Source organism: Perognathus longimembris, chromosome 17 (assembly GCF_023159225.1).
Source record: "Perognathus longimembris pacificus isolate PPM17 chromosome 17, ASM2315922v1, whole genome shotgun sequence".
NCBI classification, from domain to species: Eukaryota; Metazoa; Chordata; class Mammalia; order Rodentia; family Heteromyidae; genus Perognathus; species Perognathus longimembris.
Window position 1 is genome coordinate 44309217 of NC_063177.1, and position 12905 is coordinate 44322121.

Below are 12905 nucleotides of genomic sequence, written 5' to 3' on the forward strand. Positions count from 1 at the left end.
TTTGGGACCCAGCCTTATTTCTGAAAATCTCAGTGGAGAAAGAAATAGAATCCTTATTCCACAGAACTCCTTTTTTTTCCTTTGAATTTTACCAAAATGGCAGGTAGAGGCTTAACTAGCACCCAAGGTCTGGACCTGATTCCCTAGATGTAATGAATGTTCATAATGGAAAATGTGCTTTCTTCATAGCAGAGCACAAGCAGGCCTGGGCCTTGGCTATCAGTTCTAGAGGAAGAGAATTCTAGGAATTAATATTTCTTGGGCTGGGGATATAGCCTAGTGGCAAGAGTGCCTGCCTCGGATACACGAGGCCCTAGGTTCGATTCCCCAGCACCACATATACAGAAAACGGCCAGAAGTGGCGCTGTGGCTCAAGTGGCAGAGTGCTAGCCTTGAGCGGGAGGAAGCCAGGGACAGTGCTCAGGCCCTGAGTTCAAGGCCCAGGACTGGCCAAAAAATATATATATATATATTTCTTGCATGGTCAGTGATTGTGAAGACTGTCTTTTGCTTTTACTGTGAATCATCCTAGGACTTGCTTTCTCTTATAAAGGCTATTGATAAGACAGGCTGGCCATTTCATAAATAAGAAATAGCAACACACAGTCTATCATCATCATCATTGCCATCATTATTTTGCTAGTAGTAGAGTTTGATCTCAGGACCTTAAACTTACTCAGCTAATACTGCATCACGTGAACCACCCCAACAACCTGGCTTTTTGCTGGTTATTTGGAGATGTAATCTCTTGGAATTTTCTGCCTGGGCTGTCAGAGCCTTCAAATCTCAACGTCCTAGAGTAGCTAGCTACAATTACAGACATGAGCCACTACTGTTTAGCTCCTGAATAATTTTTTTTAAGAAAATTGGTTTCATTTATCTCTTACATTGAACTAGGGTAATTTTTGGAGTCACATTTATAAATAGAATTTTTAGGGGTTGTATATAAAAGCTATTGGTAGAGTGTTTCTCTAGCATGTGTGAGACCCTAGGTTCAGTTGCCAGTACCACAAACTATTACAGAAAACTGACTTGGCAAATTGTTTTGTTGCCAAATCAGTTTGGCAACAAAGCTAACTTTGTACTGTGTTAACAAATAAACCACAAGTCCCAGTGACTTAACACAGTATGTTCAGTATGAGGAGGGAGGGGAAGACTGGTTTTTTGTTTTGTTTTGTTTTTTTACAAGTCACTAATCTGTGTTGAGGGAAACTCCATTATCTTGAGACATGTAACTGCCACGGAAGAGTATAGAGCTGAATTCACTCCCCAGCTCTTGATCAGAACTGAGCACAAAGGTCTAAACTAACTTCAGGAAATGCAGAAGAGCACAGGAAATACTTGTGAGCATTTTACCACTGCCCTCACTAAGGAAGGAGACATCTTGCAATCTATGGAAGATACAGATGCTATCTCTCTTTCAGTCCTAAATGTGCATTTTAAACACTTTTGATCCTAAACAAAACATACTTTTAACTAAAGGATAATGAACCTTTATTATCCTTTTTTTTTGTGGGGGTAGTGGTATTGAGTTTTGAATTTAGAGCTAGGCAAGCACTCTATGACTTAAGCCATACCTCCAGCCCTTTATACTTTAGTCTTTTTTTCCCCCCAGTCCTGGGGCTTGAACTCAGGGCCTGGACACTGTCCCTGAGGCTCTTGTTGAAGGCTAGCACTCTACCACCTGAACCATGGCGCTACTTTTGGCTTTTTCTGTTTATGTGGTACTGAGGAATCAAACCCAGGGCTTTATGCATTCTAGGTAAGCCCTCTACCACTAAGCCACATTCCCAGCCCTACTTTAGTTATTCTTCAGATAGGGTCTTCTTTTACTCAGGGCTGATCTAAACCAAGACCTGCCTATTAATTAACTAGTTAATTAAGTAATTGATCAATAATAGCCCAGAGAGGAGAAGAAAGCCAGAAGTCAGAAGTGTGTGGTCACAACTGGGTGTTGGTGGCTCACGCCTGTAATCCTAGCTGCTTAGGAGGCTGAGATCTGAGGATTGCAATTCAAAGCCAGCCCAGGCAGGAAAGTCCATGAGACTATCTCCAATTAAGCACTAGGAAAGTCGGAAGTGGAGCACTAGTTTTGAGCAAAAAACTCAGGGACAGCACCCGGCACTGAGTTCAAGCCCTAACACACACACACACACACACACACACACACACACACACACACACACACCACACACACACACACACACACCCAGCAGTCTTGTGGGATTGTAAAGGACTTAAAAAAGAGGAATCAGCAAAGAAGCAGAAGTGGCTAGAGTGTCGTAGGCAGGTTCCCTGGGCTGGAACAGAGCCACAAACATTAAAGAAAGACTTGGCTACTAGAGCAGAATGCCTCAGAGAGGTCAAGGAGAGTGGTTGCTGGGAAGAAATTGAATAAGTTATCTTTATCTGAACCTCCTTTATTCATGGCTTATTGTTGTCAGCCCAAGAGGAGTGTCTCAGATTTCAGAACTTGACAGATTTGAATATACCATGAAGGCCTGCATCCTGCTCTGGGACAGTTGTCATGGCAGCAGAGAAAGCATCTTTGTTTATGCTGCTTACTAGTCATGGGTTTGGTCAGGTTTGAGTAGAATGAAGTAAAGGTTCAGTTGCCATTTTGACTAATTTCATGTAGAGCAGTATTTGGGTTATGACCCATTAAGAAATAAATTTAGTTCCTTTAGTCCTGTAAAGAGACTTGGGAGGCTCCTTAATAGGTGTATCTAAATATAATGTCCCAGTTAAAGAATGAAGGCTTTTGCCAGGTGTGGTGGTAAATGCCTGTAATCTCAAGTACTTGAGAGGCCTAGGCAGAAGAATTTTGAGTAGCTTCAAACTCAAGACCTAGACTACATAGTGAGACTGTGTCTTAAAAAACAAAACAAAAAAACAAGAGATAGGAGCTGGGAAGGTGGCATAATGGTAGAGTGCTTGCCTAGCATACATAAAACCCTGGGATTGATTCCTTAGTACCACATATACAGAAAAAGCCAGAAATGGCACTGTGGCTCAAGTAGAATGCTATCCTTGAGCAAAAGAAGCTCAGGGATAGTGACCAGGCCCGGGACTGGCAAAAAAAAAAAAAAAAAAAAAGAAAGAAAGAAAGAAAGAAGAAAGAGAGAGACAGAAATAGATAGGTAGATAGGGAATGAGAGCTATTATTTTTTATTTTATTATTATTATTATTATTATTATTTTTTTTTTTTTTTTTGGCCAGTCCTGGGGCTTGGACTCAGGGCCTGAGCACTGTCCCTGGCTTCCTTTTTGCTCAAGGCTAGCACTCTGCCACTTGAGCCATAGTGCCTCTTCTGGCCGTTTTCTATATATGTGGTGCTGGAGAATTGAACCCAGGGCTTCATGTATACGAGGCAAGCTCTCTTGCCACTAGGCCATATTCCCAGCCTGAGAGCTATTATTTTTAACCATTTTTTTTCTTTTCTATACTTATACTGAGGATTGAACGCTGAGTTTTGAGCTTGCCCCAGCAAACTGTGCTCCTAAGCTATGCCTTCAGTTTTCCACAACACAATTTATTTTTTTAAGAAAGCAAAAAGATCAAATTTAACAAAAAAAAAACACCTGAGGAAATTGAATAAACTATAGACTTCAGTTAACTTATCGATGTTGATTAATCATAACCAAAGGAAGTATACTGTAAGATGTTAATAACAGGGAAGACTTGTGTGACGGGGAGAGTCTATTGGAACTTTGTTCTGTCTACTCAATTGTTTTAGATCTAAACTATGAAAATCTATTACTTAAAATAACTATGATATACAATAATATGTAACATTATAATATATAGTACCTAAAATATATAATAATAAGATACCAACTGTGCTGGGCTATAGACAGGAGCACTGACAAGATGTGGCCATCTGCCTCACAGGGGCAGACAGGGTTATAAGTTTGCTAAGCACTTAGGATACTCCAGAGCCCTAGGTGGGTAATCTGATTGTGGTAATCTGGGGGTGGCATGTCAAATGGCAGCATGTCTCAGGGACCCATCATGCTTTAGGGGACTCTGGCCATCACTGTGTAGCATTTTGGGGGAAGGAGAAAAAGAAGTCAGTGAAAAAACTTCTGTCATTCATATAAACCTTGACTTGATATATAGTTTCTTCTACATCGTCCCTCTACCTTCCCATTTACCTGTGCGTCTAGAACGCAGATCATACAAGAACATTCTGCCTTCCTGGTTTCTCGCTCCCATCTACCCACAATCTTAGCCAAAGGTTTTTCTCTGGTTCCCCAGCTTGCTGCATGATTGGTAACCCAATCTACTGGTTCTGACTCCACTGTTACCCCAGATATAGGAACTTGCCATTTCTTCATGAGTTCTAAAAAGTCAGGTCATATAAGTCAGGCCTTTATATAAGTTTTTTTCAGTGTTTCTTTTCTTTTGCCGGTCTTTGGGGCTTGAACTCAGGGCTAGGATGCTGTCTGTGAGTCTTTTTGTGTGCAAGTCTAATGCTCTACCACTTGAGCCACAGTGCCTCTTTTGGCTTTTTCTTAGTAATTTATTGGAGATAAGAGTCTCATGGACTTTCTTGCCCTGGCTGGCTTTGAACTGCAATCTTCTGATTTCAGCCTCCTGATAGCTAGGATTACAGGCGTGACCTACTGGTGCACTGCTCCATTGTTTCTTTTGAAGGCTTGTGTGTTAGAGTAAAATAAACCTCATTTGCTTGTGTGAAGCTAATTTGTAATACAACTTGATAATTACGAGTGAGACTTCAGGATCTAAATCCTAGTTCTTCCAGAAGAAGCTGAATTACAATGAGGTTAAGTGTGTGTGTGTCAGTCCATCTCTCCCCTCCCTGCCATGACTTGACTTGACCTTGGAAAAATTTAACCTTATTGTAATACAATTTCTTATGAAGATAACTCAATCTGTTAAAGGTTAATAATAATATTCCTAAGGGCTTGGCACTGGTGACTCATGCCTGTAATTCTAGCTACTCAGGAGACTGAGATCTGAGGATCACAGTTTGAAGCCAGGAGAGCAGGAAAGTCCATGAGACTCTTATCTCCAATTAACCACCAGAACCAGAAGTGGTGCTGTGACTCAAAGTGGTAGAGCACTAGCCTTGAGTGCAAAGGCCCAGGCCCTGAGTTCAAGCCCCACAACTGGCTAAATAAATACATATGACTTTTCTTTTTTAGTTTCTAATGTGTTTTATGTGTGTCTGTGTTTATGTGTATGTGGGTATATGTAGGTATGTATGTATACATGGTACTGGGGATTAAACCTAGGGCCTTGTGATTTCTAGGTTGCCATGATACCACTGAACCAAGCCTCTAGATCTGTTTTTTGCTGGTTATTTTTCAAATAGGGTCTCCCTTTCCATCTGGCCAACCTGAGCCTCACGGTAGTCTACTTTAGGCTTCCTGTTTCTGTTGGGACTGTAGGCATGTTACTATGTCTCTCTTCCCTCCATGGAATCAAGTTTCTAGACATTTCTGCTCTGGTTGCCTTAAAACCTTGGTTTTTCCATCTCTTTATCTCTTGGAGCTTGGGGTGACAGCTGTGCACCATTGTGCCCAGCTTTTAGTTGTGCCCAGCTAATGTAGTAAATAGTGGTAGTTATAATTCACATAAATGAAATCTCACTGGGAGTCTCAATAATATTTAGAACTAAATTATAGCTGCTATTGCACTTCAGTTGATTGGAAGAGAATTCTGTCCCCTTAATCCCTTGAGAAAAGGAAGCCTTTTATACACCCTTCCTTCCTTTTAAACTCTCCTTTTTCTGTCATATTTTCTGACTGCTATGTTTTTCTCATTGTTAGATAATCTGAAACACTTTTCTTTTTCTCCACCCAGAGTCTATTACTTTGTCTTTCTCAGTATAGTTTTCTTTTCATTTATTTTTATTCTTTTATTGTTGCAAAGGTGATATACAGAGAGGTTACAATTACATAAATCAGGTAATGAACACATTTCTTTTGGGACAATGTCACCTCTTCCCTCTCTCAGTATAATTTTCATTCATCAACTGTGAACTTCCTTTCCTTCAGCTATTATTTGCTGGTTTCTTAACAATCTTGTCTTTTCCTCTATGACTGTTATTCTGCAATATCTATTTCCCCCTCTTCTCATTTTCTTTTCATTTTGGTGGCAGTACTAGAATTTGAGCTTAGGGCTTTTTTGCTTACTACACTGAGGCTCTACCACTTGAGCCATTCTCCCAGCCCTATTTTTGCTGGTTACTTTTGGGATCCGATCTTACAAATTTTTCTTCCCAGTCTGGCCTTAAATTGAGATCCTTCTGCTCTTAGCTTCCCAAGTAGCTAGGGTAACAGGTATGAGCCAACACCCAACTCTCGTCATTTTCTTAACCCTCCCTCAGATTGCTCATTTACCCTTTTATAGTATCTCTTTCTCTTTCATTAAAAAATTAATCTAATAGTTCTGTTTCCCCTTGTTTTTCCTTTCTATTTTTTTCTGTTTTTTAATTTTTTGTAGTACTGGGGATCAACTCAGGGCTTCATGAATGCTAAGCAAGTGCTGTAGCAATGAGATACCTCTTGAGCTCCAACTTTTTCTCTTCTCTTCTTTCTCTCTCTTCTCAAAAAGAGATGAGATCTTGCTGTGTTGCCAAACTGACCTCTCAAACTCCTGGGCTCTATCTGTCCTCCTGTCTCAGCCCCTGGATCTGAGACTACAGGCTTAAGGCACCACATCCTACTTACCTCCCCTTATTTTAAACATTTACACACAGTTCTGTTCTTCAGTTCATTCAGCCATTTAACAGAATATTATATACTATATTTTTGCTTAGTACTGGGGACATACAACAGGATAAACATGCCCTCCCAGATTTTACTGGGTACCCAGGGGAGCCACTTTGGATAAAGCAGGGGAAGGGAAGAAGGAAAGATATCCTGCTCAGTAGGTGATATTGTAGGAGCCATTCTAGAGTCAGGTGTAGAAATGGAGAGTGTACAAGGTTAGAAAGGTGCTGTGTAAAAGCATGACAACTGGGCTGTGGCAGCCATCTTGGAGTCTTACCCCAAGAGTTTTGTTGCCCAAATTTAAAACTTTAAGTTATAAATCATTGAAAAGGGAAATCTTTCTGTGTGGAGGAACTGGACCAGAAGCCATCAGGTGTTTGCCTAATGGTGATGCTTACCCAGGGTCGCAAAAGGGCTTCTGAAGACTAATGTGGAAATGACTGGAGAAACTGCTAACCTGTCTATCATTCCTTTTGGCAGAGTGACGTCAGAATCAAGTTTGAGCACAATGGGGAGAGGCGGTAAGTTGTCTCCTGTTCAGTGGTTTTCTCCTATGTGCTGAAGTCCTTAAAAAGCATGGAGCTTGGGTAACTGTGCCCCTGTCATGATCCCTATAGGGCCAGTTGCCGTGGAATGGACATTCCTGGGAAAGTTTTACTTGGCCTACTAATTGAACCTTGTTTCTGGTCTTAGCACTGGAAGCCATTTTGAGGTTTTACTAGTCTGTGTTCTGCTACTGTGTGGTCTTGCCATTTTTCTAGGGGGAGGTTCCAGCTCTATTCAGAGTCACAGATTCCAGTCATTGTTGTCCCAGCTGTGGGCATTAAAGGGATGTCAGGAGTCTTCTGTGGCGTGGTGCCACTGCTATCTCCTACAGAGCTTTTGCCCACATCAGGGGCCAGGTTAAGTGAGTTGGACATTTCTTTGTGATGTCTCTAGGTTCTGGGAAGTGATACCGATTTTGTGTATCGATTTTGAAAGTTTCTTTGAGGACATAGAGAAAATTTTTCATTCTGTGTACTGAGTCTTTCCTTACTAGAAAAGTCAGAGTAATGCTATAAAAACTCTTCATTGTCTAAGCGTAAAAAATAAGACTCTTAATTTCTCTGGACATGAACTATTCTGTAGTGTATTAGTGTGTGCTATAGGCACTTTCAGTATTTATTTGTTTCCTACTCTTTGCCTTTCTCTCCTTCCCATTGACATCTTTTTTCCTTTTGTTTTGTGTGTTTATAGAGGTACAATGTATATCTACAGAGAATGTCTTTCTACTTAAGAGTCTCAGTAAGGAAACTTAGTTACTCTGTACACTCTTTTTTTCTGAGAATTCTCTGCAAGCTGTCACCTTTCTACTCAAGCTGTCCTTGAGCTTTTGCTTGTTTTTTGGTTTGTTTGTTTTTTTGCCAGTCCTGGGACTTGAACTCAGGGCCTGAGCACTATCTCTGGCTTCTTTTTGCTTAAGGCTAGAACTCTACCACTTGAGCCACAGCACCACTTCAGGCTTTTTCTATTTATGTGGTGCTGAGGAATCAAACCCAGGGCTTCATGTACACAAGGCAAGCACTTTACCACTAGGTCATATTCCCAGCCTGTCCTTGAGCTTTTTTTTGTACTTAAGACTAGTGTTCTACTACTTTAGTCACATTTCCAGAATTTTTTGTTTTTGTTTTTTGATGATTAGAGATAAGGTTCTCACAGACGTTCCTGCCCAGGCTGGCTTTGAACTGCAATCCTCAGATCTTAGTCTCATAAGTAGCTAGGATTACAGGTTTGAGCTACCAGCACCCAGCTTCAGTCCTCTTTGAAACTAACTCCAGAGGAGATGAATAGTTGCTTTTATCCCTTAAAAAGATCCATCCACAAGGCTACAAAATTGTCAGAGGCTACTGGTAGAAACGTGGTGCAATGTGTAGCCTACAAAGCAAGGGCCTCTTGCTCCTACATAGGTACTAGGGCTGTTCTGGACCTGAAGAATCAAGGTCTAAGCTCAGTCCTCAGCTGCTGGTATTGCTCCTGCCAGCAGTTAAACTGCTATTTCATTGTTGCTGTTTTCCCACATTTTCTACCTGACTGGGTTTTGGGTGGCCAAAATGCAGCAGCAGAGATTCTTCAGAAGTAGGTATGGAATCAAAAGCTCAATTGTTTTTTGGAATTTAATTATGCAGTTATGGTCTTCTGAATTCCCTGTTCCCCAAATGATATGCAGTTACAGTGAACAGACATACACTAAAGAAAGTATATATATTTGATTTCAGAGAAGCTGCCAGATTGAAACCACAAATATTTAAGGTGGTCAGGCTGGAATGGCCTCCTGAAGCACTGAGTAGACTATTAGGATCAAGGTTTTTAAAACAGTGTGTTCTCTTTTTATGGAGTTGTTTTCAGGAGCCATGGCATTTCGATGTGTACTATGATCACAATTGGGCACTTTAGAAAATTCATACAGAGAAGCCAAATTTAAGCTTCTCAATGCCATACAGCTCTAATTTCATATCTTAAGATTTTTATTTTTTTTTTGTCGAGGATGTCATTGTGGGCTTTCTTCATATTTTTTGGGGCGCATGGGTAGTATCTTTCTAACTGTAGGCCCTTTTAGAATTAAACTTCACAGAACAGATGAAAGAAGTGAATCTTCCCACTCATCCATGATAGGCATCCATTCAGGTGGATGGACTTACCCTTGCTTTAGAAGCATGGGGGACAAACTCCTGACACTCCTTTCTCTTAGCTCTTGGTTGGCACAAGAGGAGGATTATAGATAGGATCTCATTCCCTTTGAAAACCTTAATGGCAGGACACTGATAGGGAGGCTGTTGTGGATGTTAGAAGCATTGCTCTTGGAATCATTGTTCTAAATATGTCTGTTAGTCAGTGGTAATGGTGAAAGTTCAGATCTTAGTGAATCTGGAAGTCATGGTTTCTAGTCTTGACCAGATTCAGGCTGGTTTTAGGGATTCTGAATAGCTTATTATTGTCAGGCCACTGTAGTAGAATTTCATCTGTGAGCATGATCCTTTCCTACTACTGTAGTAGGGACATCTGAGAGCACTTTTGATATTTTTTTCCAGGAAGGCTTGGCCCCTTTTTGAATTGTTGTTAAGGTCTGATGTGAAGGATATGACTTGCTATGGAGAATTAAAAGAAAACTCTTCTCTCCAAAGGCTCCAGAAAATACCTCCATAGATAATCCATCTGTAAAACACCTAACAGTATCAACTGCTTAAAATAGTTGATCTGAGAAAAAATAAATAAATATAAGGGCCTGGGAATGTGGCTTAGTGGTAGAGTGCTTGCATGAAACCCTGGGTTCAATTCCTCAGTACCAAATAAACAGAAAAGGCCAGAGTGGTGCTATGGCTCAAGTGATAGAGTATTAGCCTTAAGCAAAAGAAGTCAGGGACAGTGTCCAGGCCCTGAGTTCAAGCCCCAGGACTGGCCAAAAAAATAATAATAATAAATAAGAGGTGCCATTTAACAAAGCAGTTTATAAATACAACGCATCTTGATCAGTGTCACCCCCTTCAACATTCTCATCCCACTTCCACCCACCCCCTTCCCTTGCTTTTCTTAATGTTGTGGTATTGCAATGAATATTTGATTGCATTCTCCTCTACTTTCCCTGTTCATTTGTCTACCTCTCTTCCATGCCCTCCCCCTTACATATACTTATTCCCTGGTTCTGGTTTTCTTGGATTTTGACCTAGTCTTTCTAAAAAATTATACTATTTGAGCTCTCCTTAGAGTCTGTTATACTTGTGTTAATTCATTTGTAACCATTTGCATACCACCCAACATGTTACTTATAGATTTACTTATAGACAGTGTACATACATTTTGTCTACTACAAATGAAGGAAATCCTACAAACTTTGTTCCTCTGGGTCTGGTTTACTTAAAGTATAATTTTTCCAAGTCTTCCCCCCATCTCCTTATGAATGTTACAATATCATTCTTTCTAGAGGGTGAGTAAAATTCTATTTTATATATATATATATATATATATATAATATTTTTTTTCTTGATCCATTAGTCCATTGAGGGTTATCTGGCAATCAAGGAAATTAAGATCAAAACTACACTGAGGTTGCACCTCACCCCAGTTAGAATGGCCACTACCAAGAAAATATACAACAGGGGCTGGGAATATGGCCTAGAGGCAAGAGTGCTTGCCTCAAATACATGAAGCTTTGGGTTTGATTCCTCAGCACCACATATATAGAAAATGGCCAGAAGTGGTGCTGTGGCTCAAGTGGCAGAGTGCTAGCCTTGAGCAAAAAGAAGCCAGGGACAGTGCTCAGGCCCTGAGTCCAAGCTCCAGGACTGACCGCCCCCCCCCCCCCAAAAAAAAAGAAACAACATATGCTGGCAAGGGTATGGACAAAGGAAACTTGAATACACTGATGGTGAGAATGTAAGCTTAATCAAACACTCTGGAAAGCAAGATGGAGGTTTCTCAAAACCCTAAACACTACTACCCTATGACCTAGCAATTCCACTCCTGGGCAATTATCCAATAGAACACAAACAAGGTTACAGTAAAGCTGCGAATATAACCATATTCATTGCAGCACCCTTCAATGAGCTTCACACTCTTAGTCAGCTTTCTTGCTCACATCTGGCACTCTACCACTAGAGACAATAGGCCTCTAGTATAGCTTTTGTTGGTTAATTAGAAATGGAGTCTCTCTGACTTTTCTGTCCAGGGTAGTTTTGAACTGAGATCCTTCAGGTCTCAGCCTCCTCAGTAGCTAGTTACACCACTTCCCACTCTGTGGGAGCAAGGAAGATGTGAAAGACCATAGATTTCTTCCTGTAACCATAGAGGTGGGAAAGAAGTTTAGAGTCCACTAGATTTGTCCTGCCTGAGTGTACTGTTTTTTTTTAATGTATTTTCATATGGTAAAGTAGTAGGAAATATCAATTTCAAGGATAATCAGTATTGCAATTCCTATGACATTTCAAAAATGAACAACAGAAAAGACTTGGAGTTGAGTCACTTAGGATTTTAGACTGTTTTCAAAAGTATCCATTTATGTAATCTGTCTATGTTATCAAATTGCTTTGATCTCCAGGCTTTCTAGCTTGATTCCTGAAAAGGAGTATATGGAACAACTTGTAAAGTCCAATAGTCTGCTGTGATACCCATGTTGACAGGAAGGCCCTAACTAAAGGAATAAAACAAATGGTTGGGATTGAGTAATACCTGAGAGAGCTATTCTCAAACCTGAGAGATGCCCAGATGAAGCGTGAGAGGTAGATTAGAAAAGGAAAGCCACGGGCTGGGAATATGGCCTAGTGGCAGGAGTGTTTGCCTCATGTACATGAAGCCCTAGGTTCAATTCCCCAGCACCACATATATAGAAAACTGCCAGAAGTGGCGCTGTGACTCAAGTGGCAGAGTGCTAGCCTTGAGCAAAAAGAAGCCAGGGACAGTGCTCAGGCCCTGAGTTCAAGGCCCAGGACTGGCCAAAAAAAAAAAAAATGTGGTAAAAAAGGAAAGCCAGGTGCTGGTGCTCATGCCTGTAATTCTAGCTACTCAGGAGGCTGTGAGGATTGAGATTTAAAGGCAGCTTGGGCAGGAAAGACTGTGAGACTCTTATCTCCAACTAACCAGCAAAAACCTGGAAGTGGTACTATGGCGTAAGTAGTAGAGAGAAAAACAAAAAAAACTAAGGGATCTTGTATTCAAGTCCAAGCACTAGCACCAAAAAAAAAAAAAAAAAAATAGATAAGAAAAGGAAACCATAGACAAAAAGGTAAACTGAATGAAAGAAAAAAGAGAATATCTCATTGAGAAGAAGAAAAGGAAAATATATTCAACTCATTACTTTTTCAACCCAAAATTTGTTTTTGTCTTTTCTTTTTTGGTACTGGGGATTGAACCCAGGACATTACACTTGATAGGCAAGTACTTTGCCATTGAGCTACATCCCAGCCCTAAATCCTAAATATACAGTTAAATATACACCTAACCAGTCTTGCCGTTCCCTCTCAGAATTATAGCATTCAGCCGGCCTGTGAGGTATGAAGATGTGGAGCACAAGGTGACGACAGTATTTGGACAACCTCTTGATCTACATTACATGAACAACGAGGTGAGAAAGACAGGTAGTGTGGGGACAAGAGCGACAGTTGCCTGACTTTTCCTTTCTGTGTAACCGGGCA

The 12905-nt window shown here is 40.7% G+C and overlaps 1 protein-coding gene across 4 annotated transcripts in view; it reads left to right on the forward strand.

Moving 5' to 3' along the window:
• Positions 1-12905, forward strand: part of Map3k3 (mitogen-activated protein kinase kinase kinase 3) — a 67170-nt gene that overhangs the window by 20698 nt on the left and 33567 nt on the right. For all 4 annotated transcript variants that reach the window (XM_048364979.1, XM_048364980.1, XM_048364982.1 and 1 more), the window contains 2 exons: positions 7222-7262; positions 12736-12835. In XM_048364979.1, coding sequence (XP_048220936.1) covers positions 7222-7262; positions 12736-12835 — 141 coding nt within the window. The remainder of the gene's footprint in view (positions 1-7221; positions 7263-12735; positions 12836-12905) is intronic.